Source organism: Neolamprologus multifasciatus, chromosome 15 (assembly GCF_963576455.1).
Source record: "Neolamprologus multifasciatus chromosome 15, fNeoMul1.2, whole genome shotgun sequence".
In the NCBI taxonomy this organism is placed as follows: domain Eukaryota; kingdom Metazoa; phylum Chordata; class Actinopteri; order Cichliformes; family Cichlidae; genus Neolamprologus; species Neolamprologus multifasciatus.
This window is the reverse complement of record NC_140453.1, coordinates 21,222,167-21,250,042: the sequence shown is the minus strand read 5'-3', so window position 1 is coordinate 21,250,042 and position 27,876 is coordinate 21,222,167. Positions and strand designations below refer to the sequence as shown.

The 27,876-nt window shown below is 42.1% G+C and overlaps 1 protein-coding gene across 3 annotated transcripts; it reads right to left on the bottom strand.

The window, feature by feature from the left end:
* cad (carbamoyl-phosphate synthetase 2, aspartate transcarbamylase, and dihydroorotase) lies at positions 1-24,537 on the bottom strand. 3 transcript variants are annotated; one of them, XM_085133025.1, is made up of 45 exons: positions 24,364-24,537; positions 24,094-24,269; positions 22,832-22,971; positions 22,527-22,656; positions 22,249-22,391; positions 21,782-21,923; positions 21,514-21,685; positions 19,994-20,179; positions 19,758-19,867; positions 19,403-19,545; positions 19,133-19,264; positions 17,929-18,162; positions 17,616-17,837; positions 17,336-17,524; positions 16,680-16,804; positions 15,942-16,075; positions 15,467-15,579; positions 14,697-14,861; positions 14,528-14,613; positions 14,112-14,358; positions 13,722-13,820; positions 12,997-13,221; positions 12,617-12,799; positions 12,315-12,533; positions 10,580-10,747; positions 10,291-10,473; positions 9,431-9,535; positions 8,468-8,716; positions 8,279-8,360; positions 6,106-6,272; positions 5,764-5,928; positions 5,558-5,689; positions 5,165-5,366; positions 4,888-5,078; positions 4,620-4,760; positions 4,441-4,530; positions 3,569-3,707; positions 3,000-3,193; positions 2,822-2,896; positions 2,456-2,668; positions 2,156-2,281; positions 1,715-1,870; positions 1,520-1,621; positions 929-1,023; positions 1-667 (listed from the first exon to the last, which is right to left on the bottom strand). In XM_085133025.1, the coding sequence occupies exons 2-45, from the start codon at positions 24,182-24,184 to the stop codon at positions 568-570; spliced, it is 6,705 nt and encodes a 2,234-aa protein (XP_084989151.1). In that variant the 5' UTR covers positions 24,185-24,269; positions 24,364-24,537; the 3' UTR covers positions 1-567. The 3 variants fall into 3 exon arrangements, with proteins under 3 accessions (XP_084989151.1, XP_084989153.1, XP_084989152.1); XM_085133027.1 differs by lacking the exons at positions 21,514-21,685; positions 21,782-21,923; positions 22,249-22,391; ... (2 more) ...; positions 24,094-24,269; positions 24,364-24,537 and adding an exon at positions 21,014-21,225; XM_085133026.1 differs by lacking the exons at positions 21,514-21,685; positions 21,782-21,923; positions 22,249-22,391; ... (2 more) ...; positions 24,094-24,269; positions 24,364-24,537 and adding an exon at positions 20,672-21,005.
* Between the last annotated feature and the right edge of the window lie 3,339 nt (positions 24,538-27,876).

Here is a 27,876-nt window from a genome sequence, read left to right as displayed (position 1 = left end):
TGATGAAGCTGGTCCAGTAAATCGGTCTAAATGTAAAAATGTGCACATTCAGGATTTATCCCCTTTGACATCCTCATTGGTCCCTTTAAACATCATTAATCAGATGCAGCAGCTGCAAATTTTATATATATATATATATATATATATATATATATATATATATATATATAAATAAATAAAAAGACATCGATAGTAGCACCCACTTCCTATTTCTTCCCTTTGCTCCTCGATTTGGCTCATCGATGCACAAACACTGATCATCTCTTAACCATTTCAAACAAGACAGATTCTGGTTCTATATGTTAATTATGTTAATGGTTTTAAGACATGTAAAAATAAAGGAATCTTGAAATACAGCAGGAAAGAAAACAAGTAAACATTTGTGTGACTGGAGAAAAAAAAGTTCTGTGTTAGAGCAGCATGTTATAAACGTTGACTCTGTATTAAAACTTCTATTTAAACCTACTTGCACCCCTTGGGGGCAGGAAATGAGAAATGTATAGATTTCAGAAAAGATACATTTTTGTTTCTCTGACAGTTTGTAGGACAAAGAAGCAGCACACTGAGTTATCGGCCCAGTACGGTGGCCAGCAGGGCCATTCGGATGTACATGCCATTCTCCGCCTGACGGAAATATGCCGCCCTCGGGTCTGTGTCCACCTCCACACTGAGAGAGAAATAACAAAGAGAAACAGATCATTAGTCCACTTAATCAACACAAAAGCAAATAATGTAAGGTGGGTTTAAAATAAAATTCAGTTCAAATTTAAGTGTGTTAAATTTAAGTTAGTTAAAAGAAATCGTACTGAAATTAAACATTGTACGCAAAATGTTACATTTTTGCAGCCCATTTAAGGGCTCAAGCAACATTTAAACAACACAGCTGGAACTGATATTGTTGTCAGATATTTGACTGAGCGCGTCTCACCTGATTTCATTGACTCTGGGCAGCGGGTGCATCACCACCATCTTCTGTTTGGCTCCAGTCATGATGTGAGGAGTGAGGACGAACTGACCAAAACACTGAGGGAAACAACAGAGTCACAGTTAAAGATCAAAAATACTCTAATCTTATTTTACTGCAAATACTCCGGGATCATCCATTCACATGAGACCTGAGCTGAATGGTTATGTCTGCACCTATGAATGCTTAGCTAAAGGGTTCCACTTCCATATTTCCCCACACGCTTACATCTGTAGAGGGGTGAGGGAACGCCTTCTTTCTCGGATATCTTCTTGTTTTCTTAAGACAAATAATTATTGAACAAATCAGCTGCTTTCCACTAAAGATGAACTCCAAATGCAGACAAACTCCAGCTTCACCAGATGGAGTCAGTGGAGTTTGCAGTCCAGAATAGTGGATTAGGAAAAATGTCACCATGAGACCAACTGAACGATATCAAAAACGATTACCGGGCCAGCATGAGGCAGGAAGCACCAGGCCTAACTACAGATGCGCTGTGAGTATATGTAAGTATCTGTGTCACAAAATAAAACCCGTCAGTGAAATGAAACTTACGGCTTTGTACTCCTCCGCAGATGCAAACCTCTCCTTCTGGATCCTCGTCATGTAGAGGACGTCTGTGTCAGGCAGAGCCTCCTCGATGCTGTCAAACTCCTCCTGCAAACAAACATTTTTTTTTTTTAAATTAGCAGTTTTTAGTACATATTTGTGAACACTGCTCTTTGCTGTGTAACCATGTTTAGTCCTCACCTGTTTGATGCCCTTTGAGGCCACGTAGCTGATGATCTCTGCTGGCATGTGGAGGTTTTTGGGAGCCACGTAACGCAGGGTGATGCGGTACTGGGTCAGCAGTTTGGCGAGGGAATGAACCGTTCGGCCATGTTTCAGATCTCCAACCATCGTTATCTGACAGACGCCACAGTTTTAACGTGTTTTCATGTAAAGTTTTATTCTGGCTGAAGATTAAATTAAAAATCCAATTTCCAATCCAATCCAATTTTATTTATAAAGCACTTTAAAATACCCAGCACAGGAACAAAGTGCTGTACAGAAAATAAGTTAAAACAATAGAATAACAGAAAACAGCAAAATAAATAAATAAAACACATAAAACATAAAATTAAAAACAGCCCTATATTAAAACAAAAACAAGATAAAACAGCATCGAAAAAAATGAATCATGTCGCTCACCGTCATGCCGTTGACCGTTCCCAGCTCCTCTCTGATGGTGAAGACGTCCAACAGGGCCTGAGTGGGATGCTCCCCGACACCGTCGCCAGCATTGATCACCGGCTTACGGCATTGACGGGACGCGCTCTGAGGAGAAGGAGTCACGTGCATAAGATATTAAAAACTCATCTTCAAACTAAACAAGCAACAAAAAACACACAACAGGGTGCTGCTGCAGTTACTTTTATGACCAATTAGTGTTTATTTTCTGTTACGTAAAGAAAACTTTTAATAAAAAAAAAGTATCCATCTAAAATCCACCTCTACAGCTCCAGGTGTTGGGTGACGCAGCACGAGGACGTCAGCGTAGCCACTCATGGTCTGGACAGAGTCCGCCAGCGATTCTCCCTTCAGCGAGGAGGAAGTGGCCTCGCTGAAATGGACGACGGAGCCGCCCAAACGCTGCATGGCCGCTGCGAAGGAACTGCTGGTGCGAGTGCTGACCTCATAGAACATGGAGGCCATTACTTTACCCTGAACAGGAAGGCATGAGGAATGAGGGATTACTTTAAGGTACCTCATCATTCTATAACTTTGGTCATGTTTGATACGAACATCCACCATTGTAACAGCATATAACTGAAAACAGTGAATAGTGCAGTAACATGAGGCACGTTTAGGAGATACCTTGAGTATTTCCAGGCTTCGTTCCTTCTGAACCATCAAACGCAACGTGTGAGCAACATTGAACAGGTGCGAGATCTGAAACAAACGAAAGACACAAAAATAAGCTTTTGTTCAGACCCGAGATCTTGTTTTAAACCTGTCAGCATTTCCAGAGTGTGTGTTAACTTCTTCGGCGTACCTGCTCCTTGCTGAACTGTCTGACAGACAAGATGTGCTGTCCCACCAGTGGGTGAAGCAGAGGAGACATCTGCAGGTGTGACACCTGACCAGGAGGCACCTGTCCTGACCCAGACTGTGGGGACAGCAGCCTGGACAGTGGGGGAGGATGGCTGTACCCGTCAACAGCAGCGGCTGGTGGGAGCATGACCATCTCTGTGGGGATAAGAGTCGCAGTGTATCAATGACTGGAACACAGCAAAGGCGTTTCACTGAGAATCAGCAGGACAACATCAAACAACTTTAATTAAACTTGTCTTTATACAGCAATGAACAGTTTTGACATACTTGATTAATGGACATACCAGCTGAACATGTGAAATGATATGATAAGATAACATCTGCTTCATTTTTTAACCCCCCTTTCTAACTTATTGATACCTTTTGCCTAAAGAAGGCTTTAAAAATCCCCTGTGCAAAGGCCAGGCAGGCTGATAATACACTGGTAGAAACTCTGATAGAAACATTGGGAGAAACCCTCGAGGTCAAACAAAAAACTGCTGTTCCAAAGCATCATGGGAGCTGTAATACCTGGTGGCAGGCCGGGATCAGAGGCACGGTGGATGCGGGGCGGCAGCAGGTAGCGGCTTTCTCCACCAATGCGTCGTGGGCTCGCAGCACGAGTCCGCACTCCATCGCGGGGTGGAGTTGGACGCCGACGCTCAGGAGTCTGATGGAGCAGAATTAATGTAAACGAAACACATGAAATAATCCCCACATAGAGGAGTTCAAGAAACACTCAAAACAGTTCTAAGCACAGGCTTTAAATGTTTTTGTTTTACGTTTGTAATTAAACTCTGTTAGTTGTGTGTTCACCAAATTCTGTGAACTTTTTAGATGTCATCTACGCTCATAAGAAAGAAAACCGGGGATATAAGCACCGGAAAAGAGCTTCCTCCAAACGGTGGCGTCTAAGACCTCTTTCTTAGGAATAAAATAAGGAGCTGCTATTCCTCCACATTTCAAAAGGAACAAGTTGATACCTGCTGTTTGCCCCCGACCAGACATTTCAGGCATGGAAGAAACACCAACTTTAATCACTGAACTGAACCTCTCGATTTTGCTGTGTCTATTACAGCATTTTAAACTAATTACATCTAAGAAGTTTTTTTATTAAATTTGTTAAATGAAATTCTAGTGTTTTCTTTCAGTTACGTTTGCTTAGCATCAACTAGCCGATATCTGCTGCTGTGTGCACGTTCTTCATGGCTATGGCTGCTAACCAAGCATGTTAGTGTTGGCAGAGAACTTCACTCTCTTGATAAATCTGGTCAATTTTGGCTCCAAAAATAATCATGGCGGTGGCCAAAACACCAATGTGATGTAATATTATTGTAGAGTCTTTATCTTACAACAGAAAGCATGAAAGGCAGCTGCATTATTACCGCATTCACTTTTATTACCATTGGAGTTTCTTTGACAGGTTCTGGAGGATGGGTGGAAGAAGTGGGCCAAGTCTTCACATCCTCACCGTAACCTGGAGGCACGAGCACCTGAAGGAGACAGGACACGTACTTTATTAGATCAACTACATTGATTCTCTTTGTTTTCTTGTTCAAAAGCAAAATGCACGAACGCTGACCTGGCCATCGATGTAGGCCACCTCTCCTCGCAGGACCACGCGGCGGACTTTACCTTTCACCTTCATACCTTCGAAAGGAGTCCACTTAGACTTAGTGAACTGCATGGCCTGAGGAATAACCCACTCCTGCTCCAGGTCCACCTGAAAGACACGTAATTGATAAATAATTAGGAACATATTTCATCAGAGTATGGATAGGCTGCTAATTACTGCATAAAAGTAATGTCTCCTTAAAATGAATTCCCTTTAATTGTGTTTGTCTGTGTACCTCCACGTAGGTGTTTTCCTGAACGGGCAGGTTGAAGATCCTGCGTGGATTGTCATAAAGACGTCTGGTAATATCATCCAGAGTCAGACGTCCATCACTGACGGCGGTGAGCAGCAGAGGCAGCATTGTTTCCAGACCGGGGTAACCAGGAGGAGGACGCTCACTGTTCTTCTCGTCTACAGAGTGAGGAGCTAGCAAAACAAAACGCGTACAGTTCAGGAAGGTCGAAGACGAGTCGGTCTCCATGATTGGTGACAGAAAATGAATGCTCTCTGACCGTGGTCTGTAGCAAAGCAGTCGATAATGTCCAGATTTTCCCAGAGTGTCTCCATGTCCTCGCGTGTTCCCAGCATGGGTCGAACCTGCGCTCGACCGTCGCCGATCTGCGCCACATTATCCTCGCACAGGAACAGGTGGTGAGGGGCGACCTCGCATGTGACCTGGATGCCCTTCTGCTTTGCAGCTCGGATTATCAGGATCTGAAAACCATTAAAAAGTATTAAAACTGTAGGAAAGAATCAAAAAAATTAAGATAAGATGCACTTTAACAGCCGAAGCAATCGATAATAAAACAGACTAATTAAAAGTAAAATACCTCAATAATCCACTAAAATAGTTTAATAAAGTAAAAGTTGCGTAAAATTAACAACAGTAAGAAACAGCTCTTTACCTCCTCTTTCTTGGCCACGTGACAAATGTGGACTGGCCGCTGGTACAGCTGGGCCACCATGAGGATCGCCGCCACCGTCTGCTTCTCAGCGTGAGCCACGATGGGCATCTGCTTGGGCCATTTCTCAAAGTGCTTTAAACAGATCCACATGGTTAGGGCTGAAGCATCTCTAATGACCTTCCAGCAACACTTAAAATCCAGCCTACCTCCATCCACAGGGAGACGTTGTCCATCTTGAGGGTGGAGTATGTGTCATTCAGGTACATCTTCAGACCGGCGGTCTGGCTGGCGATGGGCGGCAGGACAGCAGCATTGTCCGTGGCAGCGCCCACATACAGGGCGTAGTCGCAGCGGCTGCCTGCTTTGGCTAACTGGTGACACAATATAACAGGAGTCAATGTCATATCGCTTAAAATTTTACTGAATACTGAAGTACTCATTTCTAATCTTGTCCATTCTGGTCACTGCCAACAAAAACATTTCTGCGTTAACAAACAGGATCAGCCAACAGATTAAAAAACTAATACAATTTAAAAACGTGGGTTTACCTTCTGCACCAGAGCCAGATTATTAGCATCAGTGATGGCGGGGGAAGTGTTGGGCATCGCACACACCAGGGTCACTCCTCCTGCCAGAGCAGCTGCTGTGCCTGAGGAGAAGTCCTCCTTATGGGTGGCGCCAGGCTCCCGTAGGTGAACGTGGACATCGATCAGACCTGCGATTCAATCAGAAACCAAAATACTTCACCCAGTATCTTTGTACTAGTTTGTCTACATACAGTGGGGCAAAAAAGTATTTAGTCAGCCACCGATTGTGCAAGTTCCCCCACTTAAAATGATGACAGAGGTCAGTAATTTGCACCAGAGGTACACTTCAACTGTGAGAGACAGAATGTGAAAAAAAAAATCCATGAATTCACATGGTAGGATTTGTAAAGAATTTATTCGTAAATCAGGGTGGAAAATAAGTATTTGGTCAATAACAAAAATACAACTCAATACTTTGTAACATAACCTTTGTTGGCAATAACAGAGGTCAAACGTTTACTATAGGTCTTTACCAGGTTTGCACACACAGTAGCTGGTATTTTGGCCCATTCCTCCATGCAGATCTTCTCAAGAGTAGTGATGTTTTGGGGCTGTCGCCGAGCAACACGGACTTTCAACTCCCGCCACAGATTTTCTATGGGGTTGAGGTCTGGAGACTGGCTAGGCCACTCCAGGACTTTCAAATGCTTCTTACAGAGCCACTCCTTTGTTGCCCGGGCGGTGTGTTTTGGATCATTGTCATGTTGGAAGACCCAGCCTCGTTTCATCTTCAAAGTTCTCACTGATGGAAGGAGGTTTTGGCTCAAAATGTCACGATACTTGGCCCCATTCATTCTGTCCTTAACACGGATCAGTCGTCCTGTCCCCTTGGCAGAAAAACAGCCCCATAGCATGATGTTTCCACCCCCATGCTTCACAGTAGGTATGGTGTTCTTGGGATGCAACTCAGTATTCTTCTTCCTCCAAACACGACGAGTTGAGTTTATACCAAAAAGTTCTACTTTGGTTTCATCTGACCACATGACATTCTCCCAATCCTCTGCTGTATCATCCATGTGCTCTCTGGCAAACTTCAGACGGGCCTGGACATGCACTGGCTTCAGCAGCGGAACACGTCTGGCACTGCGGGATTTGATTCCCTGCCGTTGTAGTGTGTTACTGATGGTGACCTTTGTTACTTTGGTCCCAGCTCTCTGCAGGTCATTCACCAGGTCCCCCCGTGTGGTTCTGGGATCTTTGCTCACCGTTCTCATGATCATTTTGACCCCACGGGATGAGATCTTGCGTGGAGCCCCAGATCGAGGGAGATTATCAGTGGTCTTGTATGTCTTCCATTTTCTGATGATTGCTCCCACAGTTGATTTTTTCACACCAAGCTGCTTGCCTATTGTAGATTCACTCTTCCCAGTCTGGTGCAGGTCTACAATTCTTTTCCTGGTGTCCTTCGAAAGCTCTTTGGTCTTGGCCATGGCGGAGTTTGGAGTCTGACTGGTTGAGGCTGTGGACAGGTGTCTTTTATACAGATGATGAGGTCAAACAGGTGCCATTCATACAGGTAACGAGTGGGGGACAGAAAAGCTTCTTACAGAAGACGTTACAGGTCTGTGAGAGCCAGGGATTTTCCTTGTTTGAGGTGACCAAATACTTATTTTCCACCCTGATTTACGAATAAATTCTTTACAAATCCTACCATGTGAATTCATGGATTTTTTTTTCACATTCTGTCTCTCACAGTTGAAGTGTACCTCTGGTGCAAATTACTGACCTCTGTCATCATTTTAAGTGGGGGAACTTGCACAATCGGTGGCTGACTAAATACTTTTTTGCCCTACTGTAGCTTGAGTTCAAATATTTAGAAAAAAACTGAAAAATGAAAATGAAAAGCTGTACTATTAGTGCAAGTAATTAGTAAAGCTTTTAGTAGGATGAAGTATTTACTGTTTAAAGAACCTCAGTTTTTGAACAACTTTGCTTTAAAGACTCAAGAATTCCTGTTTCAGAAACAAACATCTAAGATAACAACCTGGACCTGCAGCCACAGGCAGAGGGAATAACTCTGAAAAGGATTCAAAAGGTTTCTATTCATTTATTTCTGTCTTATCCAAAACGATCAGAGCTCGTCAAAATTCCTACAATAAATTTAGTGTTGTTGTTGCTGTTTACGACCACTCACCGGGCAGACGGACGAGTGTCTGGGATGCCATGCTGTCAATATGAGTTTTCACTGGTGGAGTCCTTCCAATCTGACGAAGAGCCTGCAAACGAGTCACCCTTTATTAATCATGTTCCCATAGAACCATATCACACAAAAAACCCCTAACAAAACAAAAAACAAACAACAACAAAAAAACAGATCGCGTACCTGAACAAAGAGCTTGGTGCACTTGATATCAATGATGAGCGGGACAGAGTAGTCGATAGCCATACGCCTGGTCCTGTAGCCTTTGGTGACAAAGGAGGAGAGCCTTCGACCTCCGCTGTTCCTCATGGAGAGGTTAATGACAAGATCGAAGTGGTTCTCCTCCAGGTAGTTCATGATGCTGCGCTGCTTCTCTTTGGTGGCACATTCATCGCTGTCGTACTCCTCAAACGGCCAATCGATTGCAGTCACCTGTACAAGGAGACAAAACAAACTTAAAGACAATATCTTATGACCGGATGCCATATCTCTATATCACTATCACAGTTAACTGTACACTGAATGTCCCCTATACATTTTATTTTTATATTTGTTTGTTGTTGTTGTTTGTTTTTGTTGTTTTGTAGGGGTTTCTTTGGTTTGTTTGGTTTCCTTCTCTATTTCTGTTATCTTTTGGGGTATTGTAAATACTGAACATCAAACTACTGTATGTTCAAAGTTTTGTTATTAACATGCTGCTGTAACTGAAAATAAAATTTATATAAAAAAAAAAGACAATATCTTAAAGAGTCTTAAAGTTTCTATCCTGATTTCATCCTGTCATAGGTTAATACTTAAAATAGAGTGTTATTAAAGTACTTAAGTGATTGCCACAATTATGAAAATTGACATTTCTAAATACATTTCTGCTGTTTTTCAAAACTTCTAGCAAAATAAAACATTTTTTACAGTTACATTGTATCTATGTATAAGTGCTGCTCATCTGGAATCTTTGGTTTAATGTGCAATTCAAGAGGAGTGATAAAGATGTAAAGGGTTATCAGGATTAAAGCATTTAAAAACAAATACACATAAACACGACCGTATTCCTGAGTCACTCACAGATGTGCCACTGCAAAATAAGTCGATTTTGATTTAAATAAAGTTTGTTACTCCAAAAAACGAAGCCTGTGCTAAAAGACTTACCTTGACTCCATGCTCTGTGTAGAAGTCAGCCGTGCCCATGCTGGCATACAGGTCATATCCCAAAGACTCCAGGGCCTGCACGGTGGGCAGCAGCTCACTCTTGTTCTGCAAACACAAATCAATGCAAATAGTTTGGATAAACAATAAAATCATAACATCAGTACTGAAAGCTGGAAAAATCTTATTACTATGCTTCACACAACTGGAACACTCTGTAGATGCTCCTTAAAATCAGATCACCTTTAAACTTCTTAAATCTATTGTGGTAGACAGACAGTTTCAATTTCAGCTCATCTTATCTGACATCGATGGCCTTTTCATTCAGTTTCATTTGCTGTTTTTTTAATCCAGCATTCATATCTTTAGACTTCCCTGAACCACGGTCGCCCCTTAATATAGTTTTTATATTTTCTATATTCAGTGCAAACAGATCATAATATTTCAACACTGCAGAAAAAAATGTGGTTCGATGATTTTTATTCCATTTGTGTTGCTGAGATGGTTTTGATCGAGTTTAACTACATCTGGTCTCATGGTGATAATATTTACAGTTATCAGCTGTTGGTGGAATCATCAACAGCTGCTGCAAAAACAAATAATCACGGTTTGTTGCTTGAAATTGTTCATTTTCTCGTTAGAAGAGCACCTTCATGTAGCAGATGCACAAAATCTGTTTATTCCCATGTGACTGATCAGCCACAAAAACATCTGCCAAACATAACCCACAGTTGTGACTAGACTTTAATGTGCCACTAAAATGCATCATTCGTACTACCAGCTGCATCACTTGTGAGCTGAACTCACTGTTCACATCTGGATCCCTATCTGTTGTGTTTTTGTCAGTCGAAACCTTTAAGTACCTTATAGCTGCCGATGGAGAGCAGGATGTTCTTCTTGGGGATCTTGAAGCCTGTGGAAAGCATGGCTTTGAGGTAAGCCTCGTACCGGTTCTCCCCAAAACAAGCTACTTCTCCAGTGCTGGTCATCTCCACCCCGAGCACCACATCAGCTCCGGCCAGCCGAGAGAAAGAAAACTGTGGGACCTGGAGGACATTTGGTTGAAAGCAATCCGTGATGCTCAGTCAGATGAGAAGACAAAAGTGATTTAACATGAAGGGAAATATTTATGATTGCTTTCACACTACTTACCTTGACTCCCACAATCCCTTTCCCTTTCATCAGGCCCACTGGCTCCACGTCCTCCCCCATAATGTACTGGGTAGCCAGAGCCACCAAGTCCACTCCCAGCGTCTTGGACACAAAGGGGAAGGAGCGAGAAACTCGGACATTGCACTCGATCACTTTGAGCTGGTCATCCTGAGAAAAAAAAAAAAAAACACAGCGGTGAATGAATGCTCTGACCAGTGTTGATAAAAGACAACTGTCCTTTGCATTATTGACACAGCTTAATTTTCATAACTTAATGAGGACTTTCAGGGTCTGTACTTTACAATGTAAAACACCTTAAAGTAACGGACAAAATGCCATCTGTGGTGGCTGTAAACAGGAAGAAACATATCTGTAGCTTGTTTTCCCAAATCTACAGCAAAAGCATCACATTTACTTTTATTTTTCATGGAGGTAACTTGTTAGTTTGCTTGCTCTGCATGAAGATAACATAACCCTTATATGAAAGACTGACACCAAGCTAACACTGCATTAATCTTTGCTTTCCTGGTGTCCTTGGTACTCGCTCTAACGCAGCGGTCCCCAACCCCTGGGTCACGGACCGGTCGGTGAGTCGTTTGGTACCGGGCCGCGGGAGTTGAGGCTCAGGTGTGAAATGTATGGTTTTCAGGGTTTTTAATCGGTTTTCAGCGTTATTTTGTTATCATTTTTATCGTTAACTCGGTTTTCCTGGGTCTTTTCACGTGTGTTATGAATAAATCTTTTTTTTTTTTTACGTACCGGTACTAGTTTTATTTTGTTGTATTTATCCGCGACACCTTAAAGGCCGGTCCGTGAAAATATTGTCAGGCATAAACCGGTCCGTGGCGCAAAAAAGGTTGGGGACCGCTGCTCTAACGCATAGTTTTTTTGTTTTTTAAATGACCCCAGCAGCCTTTTAAAAGCTTCAGGAGTACGACAATGAGGTCACCTGAAAAAAAATCCATGTAGCACTTGTATATTTCTGTTACACTAGAAAATAACCTCCAAACATTTAAATGTTTTTATTAAGTACACGCAATATTTTCACTCTCACATTTTACTCTGTACTGGAATCATTTTCAAGATTCATTCATCCATTTTCTTCCACTTTATCCAGGGCTGGGTCACGGGGGCAGCAGCACAAGCAGAGAAGCCCAGACCTCCCTCTCCCCAGCCACCTCCTCCAGCATATCCGGGGGAACACCAAGGCGTTCCCAGGCCAGCCGAGAGATATAATCTCTCCAGCGTGTCCTGGGTCTGCCCAGAAAACCTCGCCCAGGAGGTATCCAGGGGGCATCCTTGTCAGTTGCCCAAACCACCTCAACTGGCTCCTTTTGATGTGGAGGAGCAGCAGCTCTTCAAGATTCTCTCATATAATTTTTCACCATATAAACTAAGTTTTTTTATTTAGGCGTCATAGTTCTGAAGAGAGATATGTGTTTTTTAATAGGTGGACATTTCTGACAGCAGGTTGGGGATTAAAAAGGTCGATTATGCTTGGCTAATTTGAGCAACTGTGCCGACTTTACAAAACTATACGTTTTTATACCACAACTCCCCGTTCAGACTTAAATGCCAGAAGAAGAAGAAAACTAGTATCCCTAAATCTGACTCTGTTTATTACCTGAATCTGGAAAATACTGTAAGAAAGCTACATAAAGTATCAGCATTGAGTAACAATTTCAATTCACGTCCTCAGTAACAGCATTTAACAGTATTTCCATGTACTTCTTACCTTTGCAATTAACTGCAGGTTAAACGGCCCAGTGACTTGCAGCTCCTGACCGATGGCGTGAACGATCTGCATGATCCTCTCTATGGTTTTCTGATTGAGGTCCTGAGGCGGTGTCACCAAGGTGGCGTCACCAGAGTGAACTCCAGCGTTCTCCACGTGTTCAGAAATCGCAATGCCCATCACTACACCGTCACATGCGACAGCGTCCACGTCTATCTCCTGCGAAATTTAGAAACAGTACAGCCTCAACTCAACTTGATAATAATCAATAATTCTGCTGTAATTATCAGGTCTTTAACTACCTTAGCCTCCTGAATGAATTTAGAGATGACCACAGGGTGTTCCTTGGACACTGCTACAGCGTTACTCAGGTATTTCACGAGGTCGCTGTCACTGTAGGCGACGTTCATGGCCGCTCCGCTCAGAACATACGAGGGGCGAACGAGGCAGGGATAACCGACCGTCTCGCAAAACTTCACAGCAGACTAGAGCAAAGAAGAAACGTAAACATCATCGAACGCTGGCTTTGCAACTATTTTTCTTAGTGTTATATGTACAATAGTAAATAACAGTAAATATAATTTACTAGCATATTAATGCAACATTTGAGGGTTAAACATCTTTAACTTTACAGACCGAGACATCGGTGATATAAAACGAGCTCATCGTCAGTCTGCTGTACCTCAGTGTCTGAGAGCTCCTTCCACTGCGGCTGGCTGATGCCGATGGTGTCCAGCATTCGGGAGAACTTGAACCGGTTCTCAGCGCTGTCGATGAACTCGGGCGAAGTCCCCAAGATGTGGCACTGCTGGCGGTGCAACGACATGGCAATGTTGTTGGGAAGCTGGCCTCCCATAGACAGGATCATTCCCTCTGGGTTTTCCCTTTCATAGATGTCCATCACCACCTGAAAGATGCATAGAAATACTCTGCAGATTAATGTGTGTACAAGGAAATTAATAACAGTTGTGGAAAAGACAGGTTTCAGCCAATGAAGTGCACATATAACCACAGGGTGCTAATTAGCTTCTAAAATCCCAGTTAACTATCTTAATGCCTAAAATGAAATAATTTAAACTGCAGAGACTATGAAAATGAAGTAAAATTATAAACATAACAATAAACTTTCTGGAGCTCGAGGAAGATACTTATAAATGTGACTGACTCATTTGCCACCTGCGCTGGATCGCTGTTCTTCCACTTTGATTTAAACAGAAAGGAAGGACACAGCTATGATATTCTTATTTTACTTCTGGTCTTTACTGCCTTTACTACAGTTAGAGTGTTAGAAAGTTTGAGGGGATGACTTGCAATAAATAGCCCAGAGGCTACTTTCACCCAAAATGTGAGACTTGAATCAAGTCACATTAACCACAATCACACTTTCCCGTATCAACTAAAACTTACCTCAAAGGAGATCTCATCGAAGTAGAGGCGGTCGCACATGTCGTAGTCTGTGCTGACTGTCTCGGGGTTGTAGTTCACCATGATGGTCTTATAGCCCATCTGCAAATGGTTTGATGCTTATTTAGTAACATTTGGATTACTGGCTCTGGGGTGTAATAATACATGTAAGCAACACAATAAATGACAAAAAAAAAAAAAGATCTAAATTTGTATGTTTTTTCATAAATAAGTAAAAAGCTAAAAAAAAAAAAAAGTTTAGTAAAGGAAATAAAGCGATAAACTGAACATGGAGGCGGTTCTTCCTGCTCCCTGGATTCAATTTCAGTGAGGTAAGAGATTAACTCAGTCATAAAGAGAGCATCCAGTATTAAAGTCTCACGTAGGCCTTACCTTCCTGAGCTCTGTGATGCACCCAACAGCGCACCAATCAAACTCCACGCTGCTGCCGATGCGGTACACGCCCGAGCCGATCACCATGACGTGCTGATCGTTGAAGCTCAGGTCGTCCTCTGTGCCGTGGTAGGTCAGGTACAGGTAGTTTGTGTAAGCCGGCCATTCAGCCGCCACTGTGTCAATCTGCTTCACCACTGGCAGGATGGACCAATCGTGACGCAGCTTTCTGACGGCCAGCTCTGTGCTGTTAGAGGGAAACGTGGATTTAGTGATAGAGGACAAACCAAGGAAGTTTGGATTCTTTAATAGCACTTTATCTAAAATAACATTTCATGCTGATAATACACTAATCACAGAGATCTCAGTTACCATTAAGTTAAAATAAGACAGTGGTTATTTCCTTTCCTACCCACCTCTGTACAGCCAGTGCTATCTGCTTGTCTGAGAAGCCCAGCTGCTTGGCCTTAAGCATCACCTCTGGAGGCATGGAGCTCTCATCCTGGACAGAAGGAAATTAATCCAGCATCTTAATCCATTTTGAACAGCTCTTAGTTTTTTCATGTTATGTCTTATCGGCCTTACCTGATTGTAGGTCTCCAGCAGCAGCTCGTGGTCGGCGATGTTCTTCATCTTGTGCAGGAACCAGCGGTCGATTTTGGTCAGCTCATACAGCTTTTCCACAGTGTAGCCAGCTTTGAATGCTGCCGCCAGCACAAAGATACGCTTATCTGTAGGAGTCTGCAACTCCTGGTAAGCAGAGGGAGCACAACATACTAACTGTGAAGTGATGTGCTGCTAGTTATTTGCCAGCCATGAGCATCAGCTCAGACATTTGGGCTTATTTTCTCAAAATAAATAAATAAATAAAAATAAATCAGCCACACACACACACACAGTAGCAGAACATGATTAACAGCATGCAATGAAACATTCGTCAAAAAACCCAGAAGCAGGAAGCATTACAGTAGTAGATAGCTCAGGGGAGATCTGGCACCATCTACTGGTCCAGTTAAGACAGAACAATACAGTTTTGACCTTTTAAAATGTCCTTATCACAATCATTTATAGGGTCACCATCCTAATAGAGGTGTAGTAAAACAGATGTACATGCTTTAATGTGCTGCACCATCACTCATCCTTAAAAGCCGATGGCATTGCATAGCAAAAGCACTAATGTTGTGTTCTGACCAAATATGAAGCAAATCATTGCATGGTTGGCTGAAAATGGTTAAAAATCTTTCAACTTGGGATAAAGTATTTGCTGACACTGTGCAGTGAACAGGTCGTGCAGTAGCAAGACATTTTTTAACCAGTACAACCATTTAACCTGGACTTTAGCTATGGGAGGTTACCTTTTCAGAGACAGGCTTGATGGTGTGGTCAAAGCCAACACAGTTCTCATCCACCATCCTCAGAGCTTTCTGGAAGGCTTCCTCAAAGCTACGACCAATAGCCATCACCTCCCCTGTTGAGGCAAAGGTTCAAGCACTGAGCACAATATCCATAATAAGCACCTGACTTACTGGCTTCTCTGCCCGCACTGGTAAAGATTAACTTTATAATCAAACTCTGTGAAATAAAGCAGTAGAGTAAAACTTTAATGCCCTCATGGAGAAATCTGCTGTGATAGCAGTGCAGAAAAAAATAAAGAAATAAGAATAAAAAAAGAAAAAAAAAACATAGTAGGTGCAAAAAATGATTGTTAGCTTTACTGAGACCAAACTAAGTATTTTTAAAATGTTTGGGAATACTAACAGCACTAAATCTACTACCTATTTACAATTTGTTACAACATATTTTTGTTCCAAGCTCGCTTTTGCCTCTTACCAACACTCTTCATGGAGCTGCCTATCTTGGTGGAAACCCTGAGGAACTTGCTGAGATCCCAGCGAGGCACCTTCACCACACAGTAATCCAAACTTGGCTCAAAGTTTGCCGTCGTCGAGTTTGTCACTGAGTTTCTGGACAAAAATACAGACGCAGTGCAAATATTTTTCACGGGTGAATCACTTAATTTAAAGGTGCTTTACAGTTAAGACATTTAAAAAAACTACAATGCTTATGCTGCAACTGCTCAAAGCAGTTTTGTCAAAACAATAACTTCAAATTAATCAAACTGCCAGCTGTGCAGGTGATGAATATCATCTTGTCACCAACAGTTCCAAATTTCTTTGGTGATGAAAAATTGTGAACACGTTTATACTAAAAAAATGATTGAATTTCAATGATCAGATGTCTTTAAGTGTAATGATTGACTAGCTAGATGTTTCCTGGGTCTATGTGACACTGTGGGGGTGACTATTCAGAGTAAGCACAACAGGTCCACATGCAGTGAAGGCAGCGAGTTGGTGCTGCCTTACTTTACAGGCATCTATGCATCACAATTGTTTTTTGGTCGTTTACTATACAAAAATTGATTTTAAGCTTGAATACTTTAAACCCCACTTTTAAAAAATGTTCAGTTTGGCAGAATACTGGAACGTCTTTGTTGGATGTCATCATTCTTTAAAAGCAGAGATGCCCCTGTTAGTTCATTATCCGCCATTCTTAAGCTGAGAGACGTACTTGAGCTGTGGCAGCGGGATCCCCAGACCAAGTTTAGCTGCTACGTAGGCCAAAGGATAACCAGTCGCTTTACTGGCCAGAGCAGAGCTCCGTGACAGGCGGGCATTCACCTCAATGATGTAGTACTGCAACACATTATACATAGAAGATACAGATTCAATCACAGACATTATGGGAATTAGACCAGGAGCAGGAATACCAGCTCCCCATGCACACAAGACCTGTTTAAAGGCCTGTTCTGATACATAAAGCCTATTCATACAAATCTATTCCTGGTTTGTATGAAATGAATTTGGTCACATTGATACCTAAAACAATTTTCTTTTAAAACTTATTGAACTAGAATTTACATAGCAAAGACCTTTTACCTCCTTGTTTTGGAGCCAAAACAGTAAATTTAAGCCGTTGACATACCTGGCTGTTACATTATATGCAGATCCAGCTGCACACTCTGTACATCCTATAGCCATATAAACTGTATATACTTAAAGTCATGTTACCACCCATGTTTATTTCAATATACCTACACTTTCTGTACTATTCATTACAGCATGTCACTGGCTTTAAAATAAGTAAATGCATAACAGATCCACTTTACAGGTGAACACAGTCCTATTTGTGCTTTTCATCACCCAGGTCTTGACATATATGCTTACCTGTTCAGATTCGGGGTTAAGAGCGTACTGGATGTTACACTCTCCCACGATGCCGAGATGTCTGATGACTTTAATGGCCGTGTTTCTCAGCATGTTGTACTCGCGGTCATTAAGCGTCTGACTGGGAGCCACTACAATGGATTCCCCAGTGTGGATACCCAGTGGGTCGATGTTCTCCATATTACACACCTAAACAAGAGGAAACAACAGTCACTTTAAATCGCCCTCAGTTTTTTTTAGTGAGTATAAACTGTTTGTTCTCTGGTCTCCTTTTACTCACAGTCACACAGTTGTCATAGGCGTCCCGGACCACCTCGTACTCAATCTCCTTCCAGCCTTTCAGGGATTTGTCCACCAGTACCTGAGAGGTGTGAGCGAATGCCGCCGTTACCAGAGAGGTCAGCTCCTCTCCGTTGTTGGCAAAACCGGAGCCGAGGCCTCCGAGAGCGAATGCTGAACGAACCAAGACGGGGTAGCCAAGACGCTCAGCAGCCGCCACCGCCTACAGCAGAGTGAATCAGATAAATTTAGACTTCACTGGGGCAAAAAACAATCCAGAAGCTATTAATTTATAAGCGAACACGTCTCCTCACCTGTTCCACCGACAGAGCTGCTTCACTGGGAGCTACATGCTCATTGATCTCTTCCATTTTCTCCACAAAGATTTTCCTGTCTTCGGTCATCTCAATGGAGGAAACAGGAGTTCCCAGAACCTGCACTTTATACTTCTCCAGAACGCCCAGCTTGGTCAGCTCTACACCGCAGTTCAGAGCAGTCTGACCTCCAAAAGTCAGCAGGACGCCGTCCGGGCGCTCATTTTTTATCACCTGTAACAACAAGATATAATGACACGAAGCACTCACAACACATGAAAATGAGACAAACAACTCTGTGGATTTCACACTGGGAATGTCATCCCGTCCAAGACATTTGGAAGTCTGCAACTGAACTAAAAGCAGCTTAAGTGATCTTTTTTTTTTTCTTTTAGCCTCTTCGTTTCCACTCTATACTGCCGTGTGATGGATGCGGGTAGAAAGCTGAGTGGGGATTTTTATATCTTTGAGCCAGCACATTTTTACAGAAATGTATTATGAACACTGAAATTTAAAAATAAATAAAAAATAATAACATAAACTACATTAAATAAACCTGGGCAAAGAAGGTAAAAATCTGAGGGAATATTTGTCCTCAAACTTGTTTCTTTTCATCATCATTATTAATCCGCACTCTTATTTTTCCTCTCTTACTACTTAATTACTAGCTGTTGTCACTAAATTGCATCTATATAAAAACCAGAGTGGAGCAACGAGCTCTCTTTAGTCCACCAGCACCACCTTTATCTTACATGATGACTTCCATGGAGCCGTGGATTAAAGGGCTGTAACACAAAGCTCATGTTTTGCCTTTGCTTTTTAAATGCTTGTGCTGCATTCAAGTGTTCAACCAAACAAAGTGATGGACCACGTAAAAGTGTATCTTATCAACAGTAAAGAAATAAAAATAAAGGTTGTCCTACAACCCACTGTCCCAATTCCTACAATACAGACACAAAAGAAGACTGAACTACCTTCAGCAGTCACCAAAGCTACAAACACACCTGTACAGAACTGCTCTGTGTTCTTTGGTGGGCTGTGATTATGTGAGACCCCTCAGTCTTTTAGACAAACACAATCTGGGGTCAATACTGACTGATCAGAAAAAACAAACAAACAAAAAACAGTTGACCTACAAATTTCACCGTGTCCACAGTTTCTCTTCTTTCATCAGTCACAGAGTTGCAACAGAGAGAATCCATACCTGAGTGACGTACTCTGCTGTAATCGGCAGAAAGTAGACTTTGTCAGCCAGATCTTTGGAGGTCTGGACAGTGGCAATGTTGGGATTGATCAACACAGTCTGGATATTCTCTTCCTTCAGAGCCTTAATAGCCTGGAAAACAGAGCAGAGTAACATCAGGAGGCACAGAAAAAAGTCGTCTGCGTTCAAGCGTTCTTCTTTAAATCCTGAATTAACCCTCCGCTTTACACACAGCCCAAAATAAGACCAAAAAGCTCCTGTTTCACAGACCTGCGAGCCGGAGTAATCAAACTCTCCAGCTTGGCCGATGGACAGTCCACCTGAGCCTAGGATGAGGACTTTTTTGGATCTGACGTGCCCTTCAGCCTTTGGGGAACCAGTGAAAGTGAGGTGGTCCATCAGACGCTGCTTCACTGGAAAAATATCACACAAATTGCTACTAATTAGTCGTTACACAAGCCAGATTTACAAGGGTTTCTCTTCTTCACAGGCATAGTTACATTACTACTATTAAATATCAATTACTACTGAAAACTACAAAAGTACATACAAAAGTAATTTAGAAATAAATTAATATGCACCACAACATTTAAGATGATAAAAAATGAAAGTTAAATTGGAATACCAGATTTTCCAGTGTTGCCCTCTTTATGGTCTTTCACCGTTTCAATGAAGACATCAAACAGGCCGACCAGATCTGTAGGACCAGCCATGTGCTCTGGGTGGAACTGAACACTGGATGAAAGGGATCACAAATGATTTAACTGGGTTTTTTCCGACCAGTACAGAGCACTTAAGCCACCAGAGCCAGTCACTTCTAGAGTGAATCACCACTGGACTCCATCTTTCACAGACTGTTACCTGAACAGAGGCTTTGTGTTGTGTACGATGCCCTCGTTGGTGTGGTCGTTAGCATTTGTGAAGAGCACGTCCCAGTCTTTAGGCAAAGTGTCAGGGTCGACAGCGAAGCCGTGATTCTGACTGGTGATGAAGCAGCGCTCTGTCCCATTATGGATGCACGGTTGGTTGTGTCCACGGTTACCATACCTGAGAAACAAGAGAAAATAACACACTAATTAAAAGATTGATAAAAAGACATTTCCCACGGTTAACAAAATCTATAATTATACATTTAGCTTAACCAGGGTGCCCTCTAATGAGGCATTATTATAGCAGAAGCTTTAATTAACTTGGCCTTTAGATTGTTCATCCAGGTACAGACAAAGCACATTTTAGGACGATTGTTTGACACTTGTAGTCTTTCAGAAAGAATCTCCACAAACAACCTGTAATCTGTCTGATGGGTTGCCAGCAGAACACATGCTGCCCACTCTGACCTTCAGACTCAGCCTGATAAAGCTGCCATCGGCAAAGTCTCCCATAATAGATATGGCTACAGAATTTGGCAGACGTGTTTATTCAGCCTTTTTCATAACAACGACGCTCAATCCAACCCTCTAGTGATCATAAGGGAGACACCAGACTGCTGAGAACAGCAAAAATCTGCATTTCACAAAGAAAGTGTGAGAGTGTGAAAACCTGTGTATCTAGAGAGAGTAGAGGGTGCCCTCAGTGACCCGAGGGCTCAGCAAAAGACAGACGTCAGTGAACGCATCACTACCGATTCACTCAACTTTTTACAGCTCAACCTTTAAAAGGTGCGTTCAGGCTGGCTAATGTGTGTTGCGTAATCTTAGAAACAGTTTGAAGGCAATATTAATACTTGCTTGAGTCATGCAATGACTGACATGTCAGCGAAAGGAACACAATGATCCTGCCAAGAAGGCTTGCAAAATATAATGACGTCCTATTTCACAACTTTAAGACAAGTCCACATCTACACTAGAACATACAGCGAGTTCTTCATTCACATGTGCTCACCCTTTCCACCAACGGTCATGAAATTCAGCTTCTGACCAGTTGTTCTCACAACAGTGCAGCTGTGGGGCCGGAGTAAAAAGATGGAGCAAAGGTAACTTAAACAAATTTAAATAAAATGTTTTCACACCATCCACCTTCACAAAAATTTCACTCTGGATCTTTTTTTGTTGTTGTTGCTCATGAATGATATGTTTTTCTTGTGCTTTTAAATCACTTATTGTTTAGTTCAGCTCCAGCTAACAACACCAGAGCAAGCACTGGCTAACAAGCCTGCGGAAGGGTTTGGAATTTATTACAAAGAGAAAGAGGTGTGTTAAATTGAAGAAATTAGTAATCATGTTAAGTTTACAGTACTGAAAATAATTTAATACATTTTTTCTTATAATGGAGCACCATTACTTTTTGATAGTAAACGTTGGTAAAAGTTTAAAATCACTTAAGAATCAAAGTTTAACAATTTATCTTTCAGTTTACGGAGGTGTTGAGTTTGAGGTACTCACTTCATCTTGTAGGTCTTGGCTCCAGTGACCAGAGAGAGCAGCTGGTGTCCAAGACAGATGCCAAAAACTGGCTTTGGTTGGTCCACACAGACCACCTTCCTCACGTTGTTGATGGTGGCCTCACAGAGCTGGGGATCCCCGGGACCATTACTGACGAACAAACCATCAAAATCTGGAAAAAGATGAGATACAATCATTTATGTAACCACTGATAAAATTGGTACGAGTTCCCCTGAAAAAAATCCCCGACATAGCGCGTGTTCCTGACCGGCGGTGTCCAGCGGGTGGTCCCAGGGTACGACAGTAACACGGGCTCCTCTCTGAGCCAGGCAGCGGATCTGGTTGTACTTGATGCCACAGTCCACCACTGTGATACGAAAGCTGCCGCTATGATTGAACACTTTTGGCTCCTGGAGACAACCAAACAGGGAAACATCTAAATATCTGACAGGCACAAAACAAGCAGCAAGCTACCTGCCAAACAATATGCTTTGAGACAACTACAGACAATCTAGCTTTTTAATTTATTTAGTTCAAAACCTCTTACTTGAGCTGAAGTGTGAGCGCTAAACTTTTCCTATGTTTTAGAGCTTTAAAAAAAACCTTTGCAAAATTAGATCCACAGATCAAATCTCCAAGTTTCTAGTTTATCAGTAACATAAATAACGCCCTCCATTAGCACTTGAGAGGTGGCAGAGCTTCGATGGGACTGTAACAAAACTCCTGGTGGGTTACCTTCATGGAGACCTCTCGGACCAGGTTCCTCTTGTCGGGATTATCGAAGGGAATACTTTCCTCGGGGGTCCCGTCCACTATCAGCTTCCCCAACATGGTCCCCTTCTCTCGGATCTTTTTGGTCAAGCAGCGGGTGTCAACACCTGAAGAAAATGGAAACCGTTTGTAGCATTCAGACTGAAAAGCTTGCATCTGATTATTTTATGCATTAATATATATTACAGATGCTGAGCAGTTTTCCAATTAAATTATGCCCATTTTTATTCTGGGTTTCTGACCTTGTAATCCAGGAATGCCTTGCTCTTTGAGCCACTGGTCCAGTGACTTGGTTGAACTCCAGTGACTGGGGCTTTCAGACAGTTCTCCAATAATCAAAGCAGCAGCGTGGATCTTGTATGACTCAAACCACTGAACAAGACAACAACAGATAAGACAGTGTGTTTTATCAGTGTTAAGACTTCTTTCATTCAGATAAAACCGTCCCACAGAAGAAAAGAAGAAAAATCCTAACTCGCCTTTCCACTTTAAATATGTTAATAAGTTTGCAAATTAATTTTCACCTGGAATTTAAATAACCGCTTACCTTGCTCAGCCCAAACTCTCCCTCTTCATCCATTGGCACACCATAGTTGCCAACCAGAGGGTAAGTGAGGGTCAGCAGCTGGCAGCGGTAGGATGGATCAGTAAGAGCCTCGGGGTATCCCACCATCCCCGTCTGAAACACTAAACACACAAAACATTCTTGAGTACATCATATCGACTACAAGAGCTGAAATCTGCCAGACAGTTAATACTAATTAGGCTTTTTCTTTAGAGTCAAAGAATAATCATATTAGCAAACTCAGTTCTTCTTTTCTTTTTAATGCACACTGATGCACTTTCAATAACAATCAAACTCTTATGGTTTAGGACTTGGATGACTTTTTATCTCATAATTATGATTGTCTCATATTTAGTACAATTATATCTTTGTATCTCAAGTGCTGTATCTCATGAGACGATATCCAATTTTTTTCTTGTAGGTCATAATAAACAGTCCCATTATTAAGACATCCCATATTAACTGATATTAAAATTATTTCAGTCATTGCTGTTGGAAAATACAGATAAATGTGGAGTCTTTTGTAGTCTGAGTGATCACTCAGACTAGAAAGTGCATTAATTACCAGTATTTCCCATTTGATTAACATGAACTGATGCGGCATCTTTAACTGTCTACATATGATGACTGTTTATTGAGAACGAAATGTGTTTTTCGATCTCTATAGTCGATTATTTTATTGTGTTCTACCTGCTTGTGTTTCTGTAATAAACTTTTATAACACCTGGCTGGAATACAGTCGCATTCCACCCGGGTATACGTCCTCCATACAGCATACGCTTAAATTTGTATTTATCATTTTAACGTTGCGTGACTCGTCTCTGCAGTCACGCATACCGAATGTCAAAATCTGACCTGTTCCAAAATCACTATTATCTTATCTTTAATTCGGCATGCTTATTACGACACAGCAAGCAGTTTCCTAGTCACATCTGCCTGCCAAAATACACACAGGTGGGCGCTGAAGGTAGAGGTGGGCTATACGCGCATGGCTGTGATGGCGTCACTAAATTCCACTCTTTTTCAATGGAGTTTGGCACTGGGGGGGAAACGTTAGGAGGATTTGGCGCTTTACAACTCTGAACCATGAGCGTCTTGGCACAAAGGGGCAAACCACACATCCAGATTACACAATGTACCAAAGCAAATGTTTAACTCATGCTGAGTTATATTATACACAGGTGGATTATGCACAATAATAAACTGAGAGTCTGAGGTGAATTAAAACAGTATAAAACACGTACCAACTTCTCCGGATACCGACACGCTTGCACCAAATTGGCGGCCTTTGAACGTCGTCCCGTCCTCCAGAATCAGGGTTGCCATATTTGCCATTTTTTGTAGTGATTACAGCTGAAGCTAACTGCAGATACCGATAACTGAAGGATTTGTGACGAGTCCCAGTTTCCACGTGAACGTTCTGCCGCGCGGAAGCAAGAGATGTAGATGAGACTGAGTCACAAAATACTTCAAAAAACACCAATAAACATGAGATCTGGTGGCCAAAAACAAACCTTTGAGTGTTGAAACAAATCCAATTTCAATCCAGGAGAAGCAAAACAAAGGAAATATGTTTAGGTTGACAGTTTAGAGTTTGTTCGGACGGGACGATGAGACCAATGTGTTCCACACGCGCCGCCAGCAGCGTGGAAGTCGGGCAGCAGGCCGCGACGGTAAGTTTGACGAACTGAGGCTTCACGTTTCCGTTAGGGATTTTCAACATAAAATACAAGCGTTACAACGAGATTCGGAAATATTTTATGGTTCAAAAACAGATGTCATGAGTCCAGCTGAAGGCAGATGTGTCTACAGAAAAACGTTTTTTTATATCATATTTGGTATTAAAATAAATAAATAAAAAATGTACAAATAGACTTTTACATAGGAATATAAAAGCTAATTTTAGCTAAATAGCTAAATGTCAGGTTAGGGAAATTACATTAAAATAACGTCTTGATGCATTCTCAATCATCCAGGAAAGTAAATCTCCAAAAGTTGATTCTGTTCATCTGGACGTAGCGTTTTGTGGGAGAAACGTTTCGTCACTCATCCAAGTGACTTCTTCAGTCTCAGCTGACAGCAGGTTTCCCCAAATCTTATAAACAGTAAATTTGCATGATGACTGAAACAGTCACGGAAGCGTTGGAGGTAGTCCGTAAGAGATTACAGGATGACCCCAACCTCAGCAACAGGACCACTCTCAGCATCGACCAAGTGTGTTTGCTTTTGGAACTGTGTCTTCATTCCACCTACTTCACATAAGGGTCAGTTCTACAGGCAGAAACATGGGTGTGCCATGGGCTCCCCAGTTTCACCCATCTGGCCAATTTGTACATGGAAGAAGTGGAAAAGATGGCTTTGCTATCCTACCCTGGAACACCACCAAGCCATTGGTTCAGATATGTGGATGACACCTGGGTGAAAATCAAATCTCAGGACGTACTACATTTCATGGATCACATTAACTCGGTGGACCGACACATCAAATTCACCAGGGAGGATATGAAAAGTGGCAGGTTAGCCTTCTTAGACTGTGAGATTTCCATCAGTAATGGGGGACATCTAAAAGCTGACGTGTACCGTAAACCTAAACATACGGATCAGTATCTAAGGTTTGACTCTCATCATCCACTGGAGCACAAACTGGGTGTCATCAGGACGCTACAACACAGAGCGAACACCATCCCCACAGACACAGCGGCCAGGGAGGCAGAAGAACAATCAATCAATCAATCAATCTTTATTTATAAAGCACTTTTCATACAAAAAGAAAATGTAGCACAAAGTGCTTTACATGGTTAAAAGCAGCCCCCCCTCCCCTCCACACACACACACACACACACACACGCACACACTTAAAAAGTAAAATTGGACTGGGTACGCATGAGCCAAGTGAGGAAACACTATCATGGGGAGCCGTCTGCACCGGAAGCCGGTCACAGACCGCAGCCTCCAGGCTGGGCACACAGCAGGAGGGAGGCAAAGAAGCCCCCCAGCCAGGCTGAGAGGACCCACAGAGCCCCAGCAGCCACGGTCGATCACAGCCCCGGTGCAGAGAGCGCCCTCTGAGGAAACACTGGAGATATGACCTAATAAGAGTATATACTGGGTAAAAAGATAAAATAAATAAGAACGGGATACAATATAAATATAAATATAAATAGAGTAAGAAGATTTTTAAAAAAAAATTAATAAGAATAAAATCAATAAATATTAGGTAAAACCTAAATTAACAATAGAATAACAGGATAGAATAAATAAGCATAAAATAAATAAACGTTAAGTAAAAGCTAAATTAAAAAGGTGGGTCTTGAGCCTGTTCTTAAAAACATGTACGTTCTCTGCGGCCCTGAGCTCCTCCGGCAGGCTGTTCCACAGACGAGGACCATACCACTGAAAAGCTGCCTCTCCGTGAGTATGTGTCCTGACTTTAGGGACAATCAAAAGGCCAGTACCAGAGGACCTCAAGGTCCGCGAGGGTTCATATGGTAAAAGCAGATCTGAGAGATAAGAAGGCCCAAGACCATTAAGACATTTAAAAACCAATAAAAGAACTTTAAAATCGATCCTGAAACACACGGGGAGCCAGTGCAGCGATTCTAAAACCGGTGTAATGTGGGCCCGCCCTCTGGTCTTCGTCAGCACACGAGCTGCAGAGTTTTGTAAAAGTTGTAAAGTTGAAATATTCTTTTTAGGAAGACCAGAGAGCAGGGCATTACAGTAATCAATGCGACTGGTAATAAAAGCATGCATCAACATCTCCGTGTTGGCCCGAGAGAGAATAGGGCGGACTCTGGCTATATTTTTTAGATGATAAAATCCAATTTTGGTTACATGTTTAATATGTGGGATAAAACCAAGCTCAGAGTCAAAAACAACACCCAGGTTTTTCACTTGTAGCGAAGGACATAGTGAAAATGCCTGTAATTTAGACAAGAGTTTCTCTCTCTGAGCCTCAGGACCGACGATTAAAACTTCAGTTTTGTCCTGGTTAAGCTGTAAAAAGTTTTCTGCCATCCAAGATCTTATATCTAAAATACAGTTAAAAAGGGCATCCATTGGTCTGGTGTCATCAGGAGACATGGAAATGTACAGCTGAGTGTCATCAGCGTAACTGTGGAAGTTCACTCCATGCCTCCTGATGACACCGCCGAGAGGGAGCATATACAAATTAAAAAGTACAGGGCCTAAAACTGACCCTTGAGGCACACCACATGTCATTTTATGGATCTTAGAGGAGCATGTATCCATACTCACCATAAAAGTTCTGTCTGAGAGATAGGAAGTGAACCAGTTGTGTACAGCACCAGAGAGGCCCACCATGTGTTTCAGTCTGTTTAAAAGAATAGCGTGGTCTACTGTATCAAAGGCTGCGCTTAGATCCAGTAGCACCAGGACTGAGAGCTTTTGGGAGTCCCAGTTACATCTAAGGTCATTTAAAACCTTTAGGAGAGCAGTCTCTGTGCTGTGGTTCACCTTAAATCCAGACTGGAATATCTCCAGGATCTGTCTATCACTCAAAAAGTCATTAATCTGAGTAAAAACAAGTTTTTCTAAAATTTTACTTAAAAATGGTAAGTTGGATACAGGTCTGTAGTTATTAAAATCATTACAATCCAAATTGCTCTTCTTCAGAAGGGGCCTCACCACCGCCGTTTTAAAGGCAGCAGGGAAGACACCCAACTGAAGAGAGCAATTCATCATGTATAAAAGCTCAGCTTCAAAAGATCCATAAAGTGTTTTAAAGAGTGAAGAAGGGATTGGATCTAAAAGACATGTGGTGGGTCTCACTGTGGAGAAAACTTTCTTAAGGTTCTCAGCATTAACCAGGGCAAAGCTGTCCAGTGTCTCCTCGGGTACAATCGAGTCCTCAGATGTGTTTAAAATCATATCGCGAGAAGATAAAATATCAGATCTGATGGCACTGATTTTTCCCCTGAAGTGGTCTGCAAACTGCTCACAGAGCGAGTCTGTGGGGGTTCTGTGAGAGCTGTTAAAATCAGGGTTAAATAAATGATCTATGGTGG